This window comes from Neofelis nebulosa, chromosome 8 (genome assembly GCF_028018385.1).
Source record: "Neofelis nebulosa isolate mNeoNeb1 chromosome 8, mNeoNeb1.pri, whole genome shotgun sequence".
Classification (NCBI taxonomy): domain Eukaryota; kingdom Metazoa; phylum Chordata; class Mammalia; order Carnivora; family Felidae; genus Neofelis; species Neofelis nebulosa.
This window is the reverse complement of record NC_080789.1, coordinates 59,298,423-59,318,016: the sequence shown is the minus strand read 5'-3', so window position 1 is coordinate 59,318,016 and position 19,594 is coordinate 59,298,423. Positions and strand designations below refer to the sequence as shown.

At 40.1% G+C, this 19,594-nt stretch overlaps 1 protein-coding gene across 4 annotated transcripts in view; it reads left to right on the top strand.

Moving 5' to 3' along the window:
- Window positions 1–19,594, top strand: part of RBMS2 (RNA binding motif single stranded interacting protein 2) — a 71,984-nt gene that overhangs the window by 35,691 nt on the left and 16,699 nt on the right. For all 4 annotated transcript variants that reach the window (XM_058742350.1, XM_058742352.1, XM_058742351.1 and 1 more), the window contains 4 exons: window positions 4,121–4,287; window positions 12,308–12,366; window positions 13,210–13,301; window positions 14,757–14,914. In XM_058742350.1, coding sequence (XP_058598333.1) covers window positions 4,145–4,287; window positions 12,308–12,366; window positions 13,210–13,301; window positions 14,757–14,914 — 452 coding nt within the window. In that variant the 5' untranslated portion in view covers window positions 4,121–4,144. The remainder of the gene's footprint in view (window positions 1–4,120; window positions 4,288–12,307; window positions 12,367–13,209; window positions 13,302–14,756; window positions 14,915–19,594) is intronic.

Below are 19,594 nucleotides of genomic sequence, written 5' to 3'. Positions count from 1 at the left end.
TGGGATCATGACCTGAGCCGAGATCAAGAATTGGTCGCTCAACCAATGGAGCCACCCAGGCAATCCCTCTGAAGGCATATTTAATAATCTCATGTATCTAAGATTCTAGGCCAAATGTGAGGGACCTTGTTTAAAGAATTCACATTAACATTGGAATTATAGGGCATAGTACAGTTCTGAATCATGTTCTACATGGCCACTAATCCAAATGACTTCAGGAGTTTCACCTACATGAATACAAACCAAGGTTATAAGTAAAAACTTACTTATCTTTCTTTTTCTTCTGGGAGCAAAACAAAATTACATGTCATTCAAAAGGATGAAGTTAATTGATAGATACTATAGTAGATTTATATCCCTTCCTGAAGAGAACCTGGTATACTAACAAGTCAGCCATTTTAGCTTCTCTAATAACCCTGAATTTTATCCTCACATGAAAATGACATGTTTTAGGACATAACTATAAAAAGCAAATTAGCTTTAAGATTTATGTCTGCTTTGAGTTATGAAATCTTCCATAGTTCAGCAGGATTAAGGAAAGAAATATCTTGCGCTTCACTTTGTAGGTTAGGCCTGACAGATGACCAGTGACCTCAGAGAACTATTTCAGTAGGAGTCAAGAGAGATAAAACTGCCCTGTCCTTCCCTTACTGATAAGAATATCTCAGTTCTCTGGACCTTTCTAAATACTACCTTTTTTTCTCTTACATAGGTAAACATGGATTTTTAGTTTACATTAGTTATTATGTCTCTCCAAATCATTTTGTTTTGGGAAGCCAGGTAAGCTATTCTTAGGGGCTTTCTCAGCTGTTTGTTTGTTTGTTTGTTTGTTTGTTTGTTTTTTTCCTTCTCTTGGATTGTCTTGCCTTTCAAAATGAATAAATAAATATATATACCATTTCTCTTTGGAGCCAAACCTATGTGGCAATTTCAGAAGCTGCATAAAAATATCAAGAGACAAAAGTCGTGGTGTTTTGTTTTTTTTTTCATTTTTCGTTTTCTTGTTTTTGTTTTTGTTTTTCTTAGCCATATCTTTTTTCCTAGGAATTTTTCTGGCCTACAGCAAGTTTATTATTGACTAAGCCATATTTTTAAATTATAGCTAAGACCTTAGTGTTAAAACCAAGGTTTATAGCTATGTAGCAAATCAATAATTTAAGTTTATTTCTTTACTTAGTAACCCTTGTGTTCTTTTCTGGACAGTACTGGCATCCTTGATACTTTCTGTTAGACATATTCTCTCATATTGGGACAGGGGATAGATAAACTCAGGCAAATGGTCTCCTGTGCCAGTGCTTGGCACATGGTCTTATGACACTAGAGTTGCTTTTTCTGTTTTGTTGGTGTCATCATTATCATCATCATCATCACCCCAGGCATAGAATATCCTTTGGCTTTCTCAGCCTAAGGATAAACAATAGTAATTCCTTAGAGATGAGGAAAGACCTATATTATTGAATGATCTCCAGTAGTGATCTTGCTCTGAACTCAGGAACAGCCATGATTAGAATATAGGTCACAGTTTTCTTAACTGTACTTAATTTTTTTTAATGTTTATTTTTGAGAGAGACAGAGCATGAGCAGGGGAGGGGCAGAGAGAGAGAGGAAGACAGAATCTGAAGCAGGCTTCAGGCTCCAAGCTGTCAGCACAGAGCCCGACACAGGGCTCGAACTCACAAACTGTGAGATCGTGACCTGAGCCGAAGTTGGACGCTTAACCTACTGCGCCACCCAGGTGTCCCTTGACTGTACTTTAAATCGGGTGGTGCAATTATGATAGTAATGATAATAGAGGGGGCCTAGACCCACTAGTATTTGATTATTATTGCAGATCTAGTAATTCAGTGGAGATTTCAATGTCATTCAGTTTTTTTTTTGTTTGTTTATTTTTGAGAGAGAGAGCAAATGAGGGAGGGGCAGAGAGAGAAGGAGACACAGAATCTGAAGCAGGCTCCAGATTCTGAGCTGTCAGCACAGAGCCCGACGCAGGGCTCGAACTCACAAACTGCGAGATCATGACCTGGGCTGAAGTCAGATGTTCATCCGACTGAGCCACCCAGGTGCTGGCAAAAAAGTACTGCAATTTGTAGAGCTGAATGTATGACCTTTAGGTTTTTTTGCCCTATTTTTGTCTTGTCTAAAAGTTGCTAAAAAATACACCATGTCTGATGCACCCTCCTGCACTTATTGACTGTATAATGTGACTGTCACCATCATCATATGGATGATCATCATTACCACTGTCACATGGATTGTTCTGTATGGGAGATCTTAGTGTAAGCGCTGGCAAAGAGAGGGGGACAGGAATAGGAAATATAAATGTTGTGTTGGTAGTAGGTCATGAGTCTCGTCCATTCCAGAATGTGATATTGGGTCTCTTCTTTGCTGCAGGGATAAACTGTGTGTGTGCAAGCAGGTACACATTTTTATTGTGTACAGTGATAAAGATAGGAAAATACCTGCTTCAACATATTTTAGCTCAAGCAAAGATTTTAATTTTGAGGTTTGCTAAAGGTCAGGGGCATAAATATAAGAGGCACATTTCATATTAAAGATTCTTCAGGGTGAAGGTTTTCACTCTTTGATATTCATGTTTCTCTTTTTCTTCTGTTATTTCTCTACTTCCTCAACACCACCACCAAAAAGAGAACGGAGTGAAAAACCTGGAGATGAAACTAGCATTTGAGAGGGAAGTAATTCCAAATAGATTTATACTGTGAAGTGCTTTGCACCTAGGGAGAACTGGAATATGAGTGTGAGGTAGTAAAATGCACGATATTATAGGTAACTATGTAAATTTAGAGTATTATGAACCAAATATAAATGTAAACACTAAAAGCCTGATTAGAACATAAAGAGTTAAAATATTCATGAAGGAATGGATCCATGCTCCAGCCAGCCTGGTATTTTTCTCTAATAGAAGTACCAAAAAAAATACTGTAGCCCAGTCTGGTTGCTTGTCCTGGTATCAGTAGTGAAAGATTTGGGATGCTTCATCTCAAATTTTGGGTTTCCTTGACCGTAATGTAGCTGTTGTTCATTCACTTAAACTTTAAAACATTTATAAGTAACTTAGGACCAAATTCTTATTACTAAGGTAACAAATTTCAGTTTTTACTGGTAATTAGTATTTTTACATGGTCATTAGTATTTCATTTTATTTGTCTAAGTTTATAGTAATGTTCAAGTTCCAGGTATTTTGCAGTTCACATATTCTACAGTTTTTTGAATAATCTATGTTAAACTTACTTACACTTCCATGATTTGATAAATTTTTATTATTTCCTCTTCATCATTTTTAAAAATATTTATTATTTTTGAGAGAGAAACAGACAGCAAGCAGGGAAGAGAGAGAGGAAGACACAGTGTCAGAAGCAGGCTACAGGCTCTGAGCTGTCAGCACAGAGCCTGACATGGGGCTCGAATTCACAGACTGTGAGATCATGACCTGAGCTGAAGCCGGCTGCTTAACCGACTGAGCCACCCAGGCGCCCCTTCTCTTTATCATTTTTAAGTGGAATCTAGATTTCATTAGCCCTGTCTCATTACATAAGTTACTTAAGAGGCATACGTTGTGTTCTTCAGTATCGGTATGATAAAAACATTCCACTATAACAAAGTACCTTTTTTTTTTTTTTTTTTTTTTTTTACATTTATTTATTTTTGAGAGACAGAGACAGAGCACAAGTGGGGGAGGGGCAGAGAGAGAATGAGACACAGAATCCGAAGCAGGATCCAGGCTCTGAGCTGTCAGCACAGAGCCTGATGTGGGGCTTGAACTCACAAACCACGAGATCATGACCGGGGCTGAAGTCAGATGCTTAACTGACTGAGCCACCCAGGCGCCCCCAAAGTACCTTTTTTAAAAACCTTTAACAAGCTTATTTTGGCCTCTCATTCCTGAAACACAGGTAAGACAGTTCTATATTTTCTTATTCTATGGCAGAATGGCAGAGAGGAATTTCTTTAGTTTCTGTTTTTTTGTTGTTTTTTAATTCTCTATTGAGTTAATTGCTATTAAAGTTTGGAATCATTCTGTGCAAGGAGCCAGGATCTTCCTCACTCTCCAGTATTTAAATGTATAATCTTCTGATCTTCTGTTGCTCATGTCTCTCTGCAGCCATATGTGTCACTGTCTCAGCAAATGGCACCACCTAGTCCAAGCAGCAGTACCCCTAACAGCAACAGTGGGAGCAATGGAAATGACCAGCTGAGCAAAACCAACCTCTATATCCGGGGATTGCAACCAGGCACTACTGACCAAGACCTTGTCAAATTGTGCCAGTCGTAAGTTGGCAGATATGTGGGTAGGCTTCGAGGGACAGTACAGGTTTGGCGATACTGACTTCTTGCCAAATACTCTTGTCCTGAAATGCAGTATTATTTGTCACAAGATTTCTTAGCAGCCCCTCTTAAATTCTACTTGTTATTAATACATGAAACCTTCTTGCGTTTCTCTGAGGAAAGCCAGCATAGGGCTGGCCTTTGAAGCCTAATAGGTGACTGTGTACCCAGAACTGATGGTCTTTGTGGAGAGATTCCCATCCTTACACCTCAAATTGAAATGCTCAGTATCTCTAAAGATACTGATTAGAAGACAGAGTTGGCAGTGCAGTAGGGATAGAAGAAAGTGGAAGTAAACAATTGAATTGTACATTTAGGAGAGTTTCTGCTGATAGAAGTAATCCCAGTGAACCAGAGGAGCTCTCAAATTAGTAGATAAAGGAGACGGTGGAGAAAGAGGCTGACACTCTGCATATACCCCCCTAAAGACCTTTGGGGTTCTTCAGAGTGGATTTGAGTCATGAGGTAGAGATAACTACCATGGAATTAGCCCAGTTAAGAATGCTAGAAAAATTTGCAAGAGTCCAAAGATGCGAACTCCATTCCATTTGGCAGAAAAATACGTGTTTCAAATGATACATTTGGGGGAATGGTTATAGGAAGAAGTCTGGGGGTAGGGAAGAGGAAAATTGATTTTGGGTAGGGAATGGTAGAAAGAAATAGAAATAGGAACCTTAGACTGTGTAATTACCATTACAAAAAAAACCTTTTATCGACATATAACACAAAGTACACAAATCATAAGTGTATATACAGCAGTGACTTTTCATAAGGTACACGTATCCTCGCAACGGTCCCTTGTAACCAGATCAAGAAGAAGAACATTACTGGGGTGCCTGGGTGGCTCAGTCAGTAAAGCATCTGACTCATGATCTTGGGGTCATGAGTTTAAGCCCCACATGGGGTATGGAGTGTACTTAGAAAAAAAATGAAAAGGAAAAGAACATTACCCACTCTTTGGAAGCCCACTTGTCAATTTCTATCCCCCCACCTCCAAACAAAGATCTACTGTTTTTTTTTTTTTTTAACTTATTTATTTTGAGAGAGAGAGAGAGAACGAGGAAGTGGGGGAGGGGTAGAGAGAGGGAGAGAGAGAATCCCAGGCAGGCTCCATGCTGTCAACACAGAGCCCAATGTGGAGCTCAATCCCATGAACCCGTGAGATCATGACCTGAGCCAAGTCAGACACTAAACCGACTGAGTCACCCAAGCGCCCCTCTACTGTCTGTATTCTAAATGACTGATTGGTGTGGTTTGTTTGAACTTCATATAAACAATGATACAGCATACATGCCCTTTTATGTCTGGCTTCTTTTGCTCAGTGTTATTTGTGAAATTCATTCATATGAATTATAACAAAACTTTGTTTATTCTTATTGCTTTATAGAATTCCATCATAGGAATACACCATAGTTTATTTGCCCATTCTACTGTTGCTGGACATTTGAGTTGTTTCCAGTTTGTGACTATTATCTATATGAATAGTGCTGCCATGAACTTGTACATGTGTTTTGATGTACGTATGTGTTGGGTTTATACCTAGGAGTAAAATTGCTGAGTCATAGGATATACATTTGTTCAGCTTTTGTAGATACTACTAAATAATTTTCTGAAGTGGTTAAACTAATTCAAAATCCCACAACAATATGTGTAAAGTTCCAGCTGCTCCAAATCCTGGAAAGGCAGAACATTCTGCCCCCAAAATGTAGGTGTGAGAGGCATCAGAGATGCTTTATAAATCCCTTACTCTTCTGAGGTTTGGTCCATGCAAATCATAGGGATTTTTGCTGGCACCAGGTTGCATAGATTCAGTCTCTAAAGGCTAGATGTATGTTTGAAACTGTTTTTTTGTTTTGTTTTGTTTTGTTTACCTCAGATTACCTTGGTTAAAAGTATTTTATTTAAAAAAAATTTTTTTTTAACGTTTATTTTTTTGAGAGAGAGAGAGAGTGTGTGAGGTGAGAAGGGGCAGAGAGAGAGAGAGAGGGAGACAGAATCTGAAGCAGGCTCCAGGCTCTGAGCTGTCAGCACAGAGTCTGATGCGGGGTCGAACCCACGATCCATGAGATCATGACCTGAGCCAAAGTCCAGCGCTTAACCGACTGAGCCACCCAGGAGCCCCGAAAGGTATTTTAAATGAGAGTGAGGGAACTTAGTCTAGGACTAGTAATTTTTGAGGGGAATGGGAATTGGCAGAAATGTTGGTTTGTGAAGGAAAAGGCTATCATATCAGTCTAGTTCCTTGATTTCTGCATGCTGGGTTTCTTGCACGAAATATAATATGCTACAAAAATCTTCTCACTTCACAAGACAGACAAAACTCACTTCTACTTCACAATACTTTTAGACTTTCACTTTGCCCTTCACAACAGTTGCCTTATCTTTGAATGTGTCTGAAGAAGGGATGAGAATAGTCAGGGTCATCATATAGGATGGAACTGAGGAGCTCAATAGGAGACTATAGAGACGTAGAAATGAGGCAGGGAAAGAATAGGTGCTAGATGAGTTATGACAAAAAGGAGCTGAGAAGAGCAGGTGGCTGGAGCCCTGCTGGATGCTGCAAGCTGGGAGTTAAACCTTTCTAGGAAGGGTGTTTCCCACGCATAGAAGGACTTCCTGTTTTCTTCCTAGTTATCTCTCTCTGGGTTGTAGGGGAAGTGAATATTCCTGGATCCTAAACCCTGGTGGGCAGGAAGAAAAGGCATGGAGTGTAGGACTGGAATCCTTGTTCTCTTAGAGGGGCTTCTTCTTCCAAGGAGGAAGCAAACCCAAACCGTCTGTTGCCAACTGCAGTGCAGACTCTGAGCTCTAGGTCTCAACCTGCTCAGACCCACAGCCAGCTCCACCTTGGGGCCTTGGTAGGGATAGCAACCTGTATGCCCTCTGGCCAGTCTCCTGCATCTCTTCCTTTGCCTAAGTTTGGGAAAGAATCCAAATATGTAGTCCTGAAGGGCTAGGATCATCATATTCATCCCCACCTCCATTTTGATGTGTTCTTTTCCCAGCCTCCAAGGCATTACTTGGCTTTTTCTGTCTAATCCATTGGATGACAGAAGCCCCACCAAAAAAGTCAGTGAGAGCCTGCCCAGGAACAAAACAAATATATCAGTCATCATATGTTCTTTAGGGATGAGAGGGGAAGTGAAAAACAAAACACTTGTTTGGGGTATTGGTCTCAAATTCAGTCCCTGCCAGCTATTTTCAGGTAAATCCTATACTTCTGATTCTATTAGTGATTTCTGTTCTGTATCTTTAATATTTTTACCCTCCTAGGGTGGGATGTAGAGATGTCTTTCTAGTGGAACACTTCTAATATGATCCTGACCTGGGATACTCCACTGCTGAGTTTGGGGGACTCCACATGACTGCTGCCAAAGTATAATTTTCAAAAAGTTGAAAAACATGATTCTCATACAAATATAGGTAAACACATGCCCAAGATTTATTTCATTCATTAATAAGGGAACCAGCGGGATGGTAAAATGGATTCAAAGACATTTGAGGGACTGAGTATTTATAGATACTGAAGAAATAATGTTGGAATAAGATTCCTAGGTTATAGGGGTGCCTGGGTGGCTCAGTGCATTCAACTCTTTATCTCAGTTCAGGTCTTGATCTCAGGGTTGTGAGTTCAAGCCCTGCATTGGGCTCATGCTTGGTATGAAGCCTATTTAAAAAAAAAAAAAAGATTGGGGGCACCTGCGTGGCTCAGTCAGTTAAGTGCCGGACTTTGGCTCAGGTCATGATCTCATGGTTCATGGGTTTGAGCCCCTTGTTGGGCTCTGTGCTGACAGCTCAGAGCCTGGAGCCTGCTTCGGATTCTGTGTCTCTGTCTCTGCCCCTTCTCGGTTTACACATACACACACACACACACACACACACACACACACGCACACACACGCACTCTCTCTCTCTCTCTCTCAAAAATAAATGTTAAAAAAAAAAAGATGGCTGGGTTATATACAAAACTGGTTCATATCCTATAGGACAATGTAAAACAGGAATTTTTGGGATCTCTTTTCTACTGGACAGAAATTATTTGCATTTACTGGACAAAATCTACAAGTTAATATGTATCTTCACAAGGCCTGGACCCTAAGCAGTAGTAAACAGTAAGTCAAAAAAAGAAACATCCCCCTAGATAATATATTTCAAGTAAGCCTTTTAGACAGTGTTTCAGAATGACATTGAAAGGATACACGATCTTCACTTTACCTTATCGTCAAGTTTTGGGTAATTTCTTAACACTGCTGTTGCACCTGGTTTTGTACCCACTCACCTCCCTAACATGCTCAAATCTTGACAGTGAGAAATAGAAGTCTTAGAATAAAGTAAAGCAGGACAGAGAACCATTTGCACTAAAGTTGAGGTTCCTTGACTGTAGTAACGATGATAATAGTAGTTAAGAACTTTCAAGCGTTTACCATATGGTAGACATTAGTGCTTTATATCCATGAACTCATTTCATATTCCCAACAATCCTATCTCTGCTTTACAGACGATGGGACTGAGGCCCATAGGGGTTAAATGACTTGTCCGAGATGACATACAGCTATAGAGTGTCAGAACTAGGGTTTGAAACGAGCAGTTTATACTAGCCAACTGGATCCGACAATACATTAAAAGAATTATTTACCACAATCCAGTGGGAGTTGTCCCTGGGATGCAGGGCTGGTTCAATATCTGCAAATCAATCAGTGTGACACATCACATTAATAAAAGAATAAGAACCACATGATCCTCTCAGTAGATGCAGAGAAAGTTTTTGACAAAATACAGCATCTTTTCTTGATAAAAACCCTCAAGAAAGTAGGGATAGAAGGATCATACCTCAAGATCATAAAAGCCATATATACAAAAGATCCACCACCAATATCATCCTCAATGGGGAAAAACTGAGAGCTTTCCCCCTAAGGTCAGGAACACGACAGGGATGTTCCCTCTCACCAGTGTTGTTCAATATAGTATTAGAAGTCCTAGCTTCAGCAGTCAGACAACACAGAGAAAAAGAAGGCATCCAAATTGGCAAGGCGGAAGCAAACTTTCATTCTTTGCAGATGACATGATAATCTATGTGGAAAACCCAAAAGATTCCACAAAAAACCTGCCAGAACTGATTCATGAATTCAGCAAAGTTGCAGGTATAAAATCAATGTACAGAAATCTGTTACTTTTTTTTTTAGTTTTTTTTAACATTTATTTATTTTTGAGACAGAGACAGGGCATGAATGGGGGAGGGTCAGAGAGAGAGGGAGACACAGAATCCGAAACAGGCTCCAGGCTCTGAGCTGTCAGCACAGAGCCTGGCGCAGGGCTCGAACTCACAGACCGTGAGATCATGACCTGAGCCGAAGTCGGACGCTTAACTGACTGAGCCACCCAGGTGCCCCTCCATTTCTATATACCAATAATGAAGCAGCAGAAAGAGAAATCAAGGAAGCGATCCCATTTACTATTGCACCAAAACCCATAAAATACCTAGGAATAAATCTAACCAAAGAGGTGAAAAATCTATACACTGAAAACTATAGAAAATTTATGAAAGAAATTGAAGAAGATACAAAGAAATGGAAAAACATTCCATGCTCATGGATTGGAAGAACAAATATTGTTAAAATGTTGATACTACCCAAAGCAATCTACATATTCATTGCAACCTCTGTCAAAATAACACCAGCATTCTTCACAGAGCTAGAACAAGCAATCCTAAAATTTGTATGGAACCAGAAAAGACCCTGAATAGCCAAAGCAATCCTGAAAAAGAATACCAAAGCTGGAGGCATCACAATTCTAGACATCAAGATGTATTACAAAGCTGTAATCATCCAGATAGTATGGTACTGGCAAAAAACACTTAGATCAATGGAACAGCATAGAGAACCCAGAAATGGACCCACAAATGTATACCCAACTAATCTTTGACAAAGCAGGAAAGAATATCCAATGGAATAAAGACAGTCTTTTCAGTAAATGATGTTGGGAAAACCGGACAACAACATGCAGAAGACTGCACCTGGACCACTTTTTACACTATATACAAAAATAAACTCAAAATGGATGAAAGACCTAAATGTAAAACGGGAAGCCATCAGAATCCTAGAGGATGAAACAGGCAACAACCTCTTTGATCTTGGCCATAGCAACTTCTTACTTGACATGTCTCCAGATGCAAGGGAAACAAAAGCAAAAATGAGCTATTGGGACCTCATCATAATAAAAAGCTTCTGCACAGTGAAGGAAACAGTCAACCAAACTAAAAGGCAACCGACGGACTAGGAGAGGATATTTGCAAATGACATATCAGATAAAGGGTTAGTATCCAAAATCTATAAAGAACTTCTCAAACTCAACACCCAAAAAACAAATAATCCAGTGAAGAAATGGGCAAAAGACATGAATAGACACTATTCCAAAGAAGGCTACTGGAATTATTCCCCTATTCCAGACGGCTAACAGACACATAAAAAAATGCTCAACATCACTCTTTATCAGGGAAATACAAATCAAAACCATAATGAGATACCATCTCACACCTGTCAGAATGGCTAAAATGAACAACTCAGACAACCACCAATGTTGGCAAGGATGTGGAGAAAAAGGAACCGTTTTGCACTGCTGGTAGGAATGCAAACTGATGCAGCCTCTCTGGAAAGTAGTATGAAGGTTCCTCAAAAAATTAAAAATAGAATTACCCTACAACCCAAAGGATATTTATCCAAAGGATACTGGTGTGCTGTTTCGAAGGGGCACATGCACCCCAATGTTTATAGCAGTGCTGTCAACGATAGCCGAATTATGGAAAGAGCCTAAATGTCCATCAACTGATGCATGGATAAAGATGTAGTGTGTGTGTGTGTGTGTGTGTGTGTATACACGTGTGTATATATATACACACACACACATATACGTATATATACGTACGTGTGTGTGTATATATATACATATATATGTATATATACATATATATATATGTGATGGAGTAATTCTCGGCAATCAAAAAGAATGAAATCTTGCCATATGCAACAATGTGGATGGAACTAGAGTGTATTATGCTAATGGAAATTAGAGAAAGACAGATATCATATGACTTCACTCCTGTGTGGAATTTGAGGTACAGGACAGATGAACATAAGGGAAGGGAAGCAAAAATAATTAAAAAAAACAGGGAGGGGGACAACACATAAGAGACTCTTAAATATAGAGAACAAACTGAATGTTGCTGGAGGGGTTTTGGGTGGGGGATGGTCTAATTGGGCAAGGGGCATTAAGGAATGAGCACTGGGTGTTATATGTAGGTAATGAATCACTGGATTCTCCTCCTGAAATCATTATTGCACTACATGCTAACTAACTTGGATGTAAATTAAAAAATAAATTATATAGAAGAAAATTATATATAGAAATTATATAGAAGAAAAAATATAAAGTTATGTAGAAAAAATTATATAGAAGGAAAAAAATTATACAAAAAGAAAAAGTTTGGCTCAGGTTAACCTTCAATCAGAGGTGGGTAATGGGATGCAGAGAAGAGAAATGTCTATAGGTTTTTCATAGGAATGGTGTTTGTCCAGAAGAAGGTAATTGATTATTAAGGATTATATTTAGTCCCCAAGGAATTCCAGCCAGAGCTCTGCCCCTACACACACTATGTGGATATCACCAGGCTTCTTTTCCCAAGAAGATAATAGTCTCTTCCCACCTAGTATCTAAGTCTTAATTGGAGAAGAAGAGAGAAACATGTTGGTATTGTAGGGACTGCGGTTATGTTATTTCTTGTAGGCATCTTTGGAGAATAGGTTTATATGATGAGCTTGACATTTAAAATTTATTTCTTCTTGTTTTTATTAAGGTTTGAGTAGGAACAGTTTTGAAGAAAGGGCATGGATTCATCTAGATGTCTTGATCTCTGTCCTGTTCTAAATCCCTGCCCCACATTATCACTTTGCATTTTCTTTTCCCTTAGATATGGCAAGATTGTCTCCACTAAGGCCATACTGGACAAGAGTACAAACAAATGCAAAGGTGAGAGAACAGCTATCTTTGGTGATGGAGAGCACCTATGAGTGAGGCCATCCCTTGTCTCTTATCTTTACTGCTCAAAGCTCCTAGTACTCAGTGCTGGGGAGGAATCTCTAAGGTTTTCAGGCTTAAAAGACTAATAGATATTTAGATTGTTTGGTGACCAGATAGCTAGAGCTGAAAATGCTATTTTGGGGACCCAAGGCTAGAAGCCTGCACAGAGTCCCTCAGCCTGTTTTGGACTTCTTGTTTCCCCAGATTGGATGGTGGATATGGGAGATAAGATTGTTTCTATTTAGTAAAGCATTGTAAATGCCTTGCAGTAGTGGTAGTGGTGCGATGACTTGGTGGGTATTATTTTGTAAGGATGAATTTGTTGAGGTTTCGAGCAGCGCTGGGTGTGGATGCAGGAATAGAAGGAGGTGAAGGACTATTGCGTGGGGTGGGGCTTTTCACAGGTGGCTGGCTGTCTGCAATGGAGAGGCTATATTCCCTACATGCCTGGCATTCCTGGCATGTGGCTAGAAAACAGGAAAGAGTTCGTTAGGGGTGGGGGCTGTGGATTATTAGAAGAGCCTAGTTTCTGAAACCTCCTATTTCTTAAGGGGGAGGGAAAAAGGCAAGAACATCACAAGGACCCCATCGCCCTTGGAATGCATAGCTGTAAAATAGACTAAATCTCCTGGGGTTTGAAGAGCACGTGGATAACCGCTTGAAACCTCTTAATTTCTTTCTCCCTTCTACTCTGTTACATGGATCATAACTCTTCCTCTGTCTTCTGACAAGCCTGGGCCTCCTGCCTCCCTTACACCCCCACCTCCCAGTGATGCTATTTCCCTGTTCCAGGCTATGGCTTTGTGGACTTTGACAGTCCTTCGGCAGCACAGAAAGCTGTCACAGCACTGAAAGCCAGTGGTGTGCAGGCACAGATGGCAAAGGTAAGGGTTCTACCCCCATGTCTACTCCTCCTAGCACCAGAGGTCCAGTTCTAAGGCTTCCAGAGGGTGTAAGACCATGAATTTGATGGGCAAGGGCCATGTGCAGTAGTTTTTGACTATATCTGACCAAAGAAAGGCTGGGCCAGCGTCCCATTGAGCATCCCTTGGCTGCCAGAGGAAGGTGTTCTTCAAAATCTGTGGTAGGTAGCTCTGTCGACTCTTCCTCTCATCAAGTATTATAAGCAGGTAAGAGGGTCAAGAAGCTTCCCTTCCTCCTGCTGTTTCTCCATTTACACCCTGGCCCCACTTCCCTACCAGACAGCTTGTGGTAGTTTAGCAACATTCTATGAAGAAGCCAGTTGTGCAACTCAGAAGTTAAGAAGTGCTCTTCACTTCCTAACACTGTTACCTTTGCTTGTGCTGGGGGTGGGGTATCTGTAGGGGAATTGTTAGGGGTTGGGGAGAGGGAAGCCACAGCAAGGAAGGAAGCTGACCCTCTTTGTCATGTCTCTGGGGAGCTTTTGTTTTAATCCAGACTACTAGAAACCCTGAGGCTTTTCTCTCCCTTCTGTTTTGAGGCGGGATTGCCCCCTTGCCTTTCTGAAGTCATTGTGAATACTCTGTAGAGCTGATGAGGTGGGCCTGACCGTCACTCTTTTCTGTATGGTTAAAGAAAAACAAAGCCCTGAGGGGAAAGGCAGAAGAGGGATTGAAGTTGCTGGTGACCTGACCCTACTCTCTAGGGCAGTGACTGCTTAAATTCTTAAAAATACAGCTGTGGAAAGTTATTGCCATTTTGCACATTATGCCCCCTGGTGGGGGCTCTTCCACCTCTTTCCTCTTTTCTGAGAAAAGCCCTCTGACAATGGCGTTTAGGAGACTTCAGAGTTCCTACGAGATTAGAGCTCTAAGGGCTGCATGGTGACCCAGAGAGCTAAACACCTGCCCCTTAGCACAGCCCCCAGCACGTTGCCTTTCCTTTCCCCTTCTCCCTCTTCCTGCTCTCCCTCAGTCGAGAGTGAACAGGCATTCCTACTCAGAGGATTGAACAGGCATTCCTACTCAGAGGATTCTGCTGTGGCCGGAAGAGGAGGGAGGGGGATTGCTTAAAACAGGCCAGCCGGGAAGCAGTGCTGGCCAAGGGAATCCAGTGCTGGGGAGGGAGGAGTAGCTGCTCTGCCTAGTTCTTAAAGAGACAGCCAAAACATCACCAATGACTTCTATTATGGGTGTGTAAAGTACTGGAAATATTGAATCTGCTTTTTTTTTTTTTTCCCTTGACTCAACATACAATCCATGGTAGTGAGACTAGGTGTTATGAATAGTTAAGATACTCTTTGTTTATGTGGGCCCCTTCCTACTGTCTCTTTTCTGAGATGTCGTATTGTGATGAGGGCTTAGGGTGGGAGACGGATAAGAGATGTGGGCTTCATTTTCTCACTTTTTTCCCCATAGCAACAGGAGCAGGACCCCACAAATTTATACATATCAAACCTTCCATTATCAATGGATGAACAAGAACTGGAGGGGATGCTGAAGCCCTTTGGCCAGGTTATCTCTACTCGAATCCTTCGAGATACCAGTGGGACCAGCAGAGGGGTTGGCTTTGCAAGGTGAGGGATATCAAGAATGGGAAATGATGAAGCTAATAAAGAATGTCACTTAGAAGATCACCAAAAAAATCTGTACTCCCTCCCCCAAGGGACAAATTATTGGCCTAAAGTACTTGACAGTGAATCAGAAATTCATTTAATTAGAGGTCACAATACTCAAAAACCCATTTGCTCCCAAATCTTTATCCTTTCTCCACTATTTCTTGCTACTGTAGCATTTGTTCCTTTGATCCAGACCCAAGCAGAATACAATAATTCTATATCTTATAGTTTACTGAATAGTTTCTCATTCTATTATCTCATTTAATCTTTACAACAACCCCACGAAATATAGTAAAACCTTGGTTTGCGAGCATAATTCATTCCGGAAACATGCTTGTAATCCAAAGCTCTTGAATATCAATGTGAATTTCTGCATAAGAAATAATGGAAACTCAGATGATTTGTGCTACAACTCAAAAATATTCATATGAAAATTATTACTAAAAAAATGATTACTATAATAAAAATAAAAAGAAAAATAAATTAACCTGCACTTACCTTTGAAAACCTTCATGGCTGGTGTGAGGGAGACAAGAGAGAGTTGGGTTATTGTGTAGGGCGACTTTCACTAACAGAATCACTGCTATCTGTTGGCTCAGTGGAATCTTTTTCTACGTGGCGGCCATAGTATATGGTCACACGGATGTTGACTCCAGTGCAATATTAATAAACTCTTATACTGTATTTAATGTAACTGGCAATAAGGCAGCAGAGGGAAAGGTCTGTATACCTGCAGGCAGCCTGACCTAGAACGAAGCAAAGCATTCCTAAGTTTACTCTTGTATGGACTGTCCATACAAAAGCAAAGGACTGTCCATAGGTGCTTTGAAGTGACAAAAAATGCACTAGTGCCTGTTGTGGGCATCTTCCAAGGTTCTGAAAAATCACTGATTTCTGCCAAACACTGCGGCCTAAGATTGAGCATTCAAGCATAGAGATGATCACCCACAGTCCCGCAGAAAGAGAGAGAGAGAAGAACCATTGGCTCAGTTGTGATCATGTGACATTTGGCATCACATACAACTTGTATTGTAAGACATTGCTCATTTATCAAGTTAAAATTTATTGGAAATGTTTGTTCATCTTGCAGAACATTCACAGAACAAGTTACTTGCAATCCAAGGTTTTACTGTAAATATTCTCTGTTTTAAGGAAACCAGGACACCTGGGTGGCTCAGTCAGTTGAGCTTCTAACTCTTGTTGACTCAGGTTATGATCCCAGGATCATGGGATTGAACTCCGTGTTGCACTCTGCACTGGGTGTGGAGCCTGCTTGGGATTCTGTCTTTCCCTCTGTCCTTCATGTGCTTCTGTCCACTCATGTGTTTACTCTCTCTCTCAAAAAAATAAAAATAAAAGGATACTCTAAAAAAAAGCCATTTTATAGATAAGGAAACCAGAGTCCCCAATATAAAGTGATTTGTGCAAGGTCCCACAGTGAGTGGTAATCCTTCTGGCTTTAAAATCAGTGGGATGAAGATTTGGTCTACCTTTTCAGTTCTGTTGAGAGACTTAGATCCTAGACCAATTCTGCCACCAGTTGCCCCTGTGATATCAGACCTTTATGTGACTTGGTTTACTCTGTGAAGTGGAGATTGATATAGATGAGTGGTTTTCTTAAGGTATACCGTACAGCTGCGGAGTTCTCCAGGTTGCCTACCTCTTCTGGGCGTAAGTGTCATTTGTAGGGTTTCATAATCTCCTAGCCCACTTAAGAAATGGTTCTGCCTTTAAGATTTTGTTTAAACGGAGATTCTGTCACTTTTTCTAAAAGTTTGAAAACTATTGGAATAAGTGATCTGAAGGTCCCATTTTGTGTTAAAATATCTTGTCTGGTCCAGGAACACTCCCTTACTCTGGAGTATTTCAGATCTTGGGAACTCAATCTTGGTAGCACCACCTGCTGGCAATCCCAAGTATAACTAAAAGAGAGTTCCTAGGCTTGAAGTCATCATTTTTTTTTTTTTTTTTGCTCCCATACTCTTAAAGCAGAGGTTCTCAACCTTTTTCAGTTCATGGCACCTTATGTTGTCTCAATACTTTGTTTTTTGATCTAGACCAAAAGAAATACTTGAAGGGGCACCCAGCTGGTTCAGTCAGTAGAGCATGCGACTCTTGATTCTGGGGTTGTATGTTCGAGCCCCACATTGGGGTAGAGTTTATTTAAAAACAAAACAAAAAACAAAAAAAAACTGAGCAAAAGAAATGCGTAACAGTTCAGTTTATTGAGTAATTTAATGGTCTAAACAACTCAAAAAGTTTTTATGTTAAAAATTTTGTAGCTATTTTGGAGTGCCTGGGTGGCTCAGTTAGTTTTTGCTTGATTTTGGCTCAGGTCATGATCCTGGGATTGTGGGATTCTCTCCCCCACTTGTGCGCTCTCTCTAAAATAAAAAAAAATTTTAATTAAAAAAATTGTAGCTATTTCAAAAATGCATTAAAAGAGAAAATATTTTTATTTCAATCTTTATACTTACTATACTTATAAATGGGATGTGCATCTGTTGAACACTGCACAACTTCTCAAGCCTTGGAATCAGATTAGACACTTACACCCTTATTTCCTGTTACACATTGGTTTTCTTATGGTATTTGCTTTTGTCGTAGCCACCATTGAAAAACTAGCTTTGTAATAATACATTATCAAAGGATTGTAGGGTGATCTAATATTGAAATAGTGACCTGTTTAGAGTTAGTAGTCCATCCAGTATCCAACAGATGTTGCTGTATTTTCTTCAGAAAGTTCAAAAATTCCCTGTATGTGCCTCTGTGAGCTCACTGCAGAGGCACAGGGTACCTCCGAGCCCAGTTTGGAAACTGTGGCTTTGAAGACTTGAAAAACTGAAATCTTTTGCATCTTTCTATGTTACTATCTACATATTTTCTTCATACATTTAGATCTTGCAAAGTATAATTTCCAGCAAATTACAAGTATTGACATTTTAAATAAAACTGTCATGTCATTTACAAATGTATGCAAATATATCTAAATGTCATAGCAATGTGATATACAAAATCATCCTTTTAAAAATATATAGGACATTTCTTTTTTAATAGTTATAACTTTTTTTTTTTAAGTTTATTGTTTTTTTTTTTAGAGAGAGGCGTGCAAATGGGGTAGGGGCAGAGAGATTGAGAGAGAATCCCAAGTAGGCCCCACACTGCCAGGGCAGAGCCCGATGTGGGTCTTGAACTTACGAGATCATGATCTAAGCTCAAGTCAAGAGCCAAACGCTTAACTGACTGAGCCACCCAGGCGCCCCAGTAGTCATAACTCTTAGATCATTCTTATTATGATGTTCTTTCTCTTTTTAAAAAAAATTTTTTTTAGTGTTTTTTATTTATTTTTGAGAGAGAGAGAGAGCACAAGCAGGGGAGGGGCAAAGAGAGAAGGAAACAGAATCTGAAGCAGGCTCCAGGCTCTGAGCTGTCAGCACAGAGCCCAAAACAGGGCTCGAATTCATGAACTGGGAGATCATGACCTGAGCCTAAGTCAGATGCTTAACTGACTGAGCCACCCAGGCGCCCCTTCTTTTTTTTTTTTTTTTTTTTTTTTAATAGACTGATGTGTTTAGGGATTATTTAAATTTTATTTATTTATTTTGACGGGGGACGGGGCAGAGAGAGAGGGGGAGAATCCCAAGCAGGCTCCATGCCGTCAGCATAGAGCCAGATGCGGGGCTCGACTCCACAAACTATGAGGTCATGACCTAAGCCAAGATCAACACATGCTTAACCGACTGAGCCACCTAGGCGCCGCCCCCCGCCCCTTTTCTTGATCTTGTATTTCCATTCCATTTCCTTACAAAATTGTATTCCAGTATAAAATATTTTTATAGTTGAAAGTCTTTTTATGGATCATTCTGTCGTACTTCTCTGTAACTGTTTTTTTGTTTTCATGCTGAGAAACCTGTTCACATAAATAAGTAAATGGGAATAGAAAGAGTTTTGTTAAAATAGGAATTCTTTGAATTCTTATTTATATGCCAATAACCAATGTGATTGATTTGTCAAAATTGATTTTTTAATGTGTCCCTTAACAACCTACTGAGTTATCCAGCTTGTTGGAAAGAAGAATTAGAAACATCTGACTTACAAAATGATTTAAAAGCCGGAGTTTGGGGATGGGTGCAAAATCTGTGGAAAGGGGTGGCTGTGAGAGGGCACTTGACCTTTGGTGGCCACAGGCTCTCCCCAGGCAGACCAGTTTTAGGAAAGAGCTTATGAGGAAGTGGAGGGTCTGAAAACAGTTCTCTTAAAATACCCCATGCCTGCATAGCCTTCTGGAAGATTAAGGAGTAGAAGTAACCCAACTAAAGACTGCTGCTGTGGAATACCTAGGTTGTGGTTTTTCCCTAAAAGGTTCCATTTGAGACCGTTTTAAAATGACCACCTTCATGGGAATGGTTCATGTTTGTAGTGGTTATTGGCATAGAAAATGCAATGAGATTTACTTTAAATATGGAAGGAGGGGAAGATACTGTACCTTGTGTCATACAGACCCTTAGAATTTTTAGAACACACTTAAAAGACATGATCTCATTTGATCTGCAGTAGGGTAGGGTGGATATTATCCCTAAAGCAGAAATGAGGAATAGGTCTAGTGGGTTTTTGTGCAGGTCCTAACTCACAGAACTT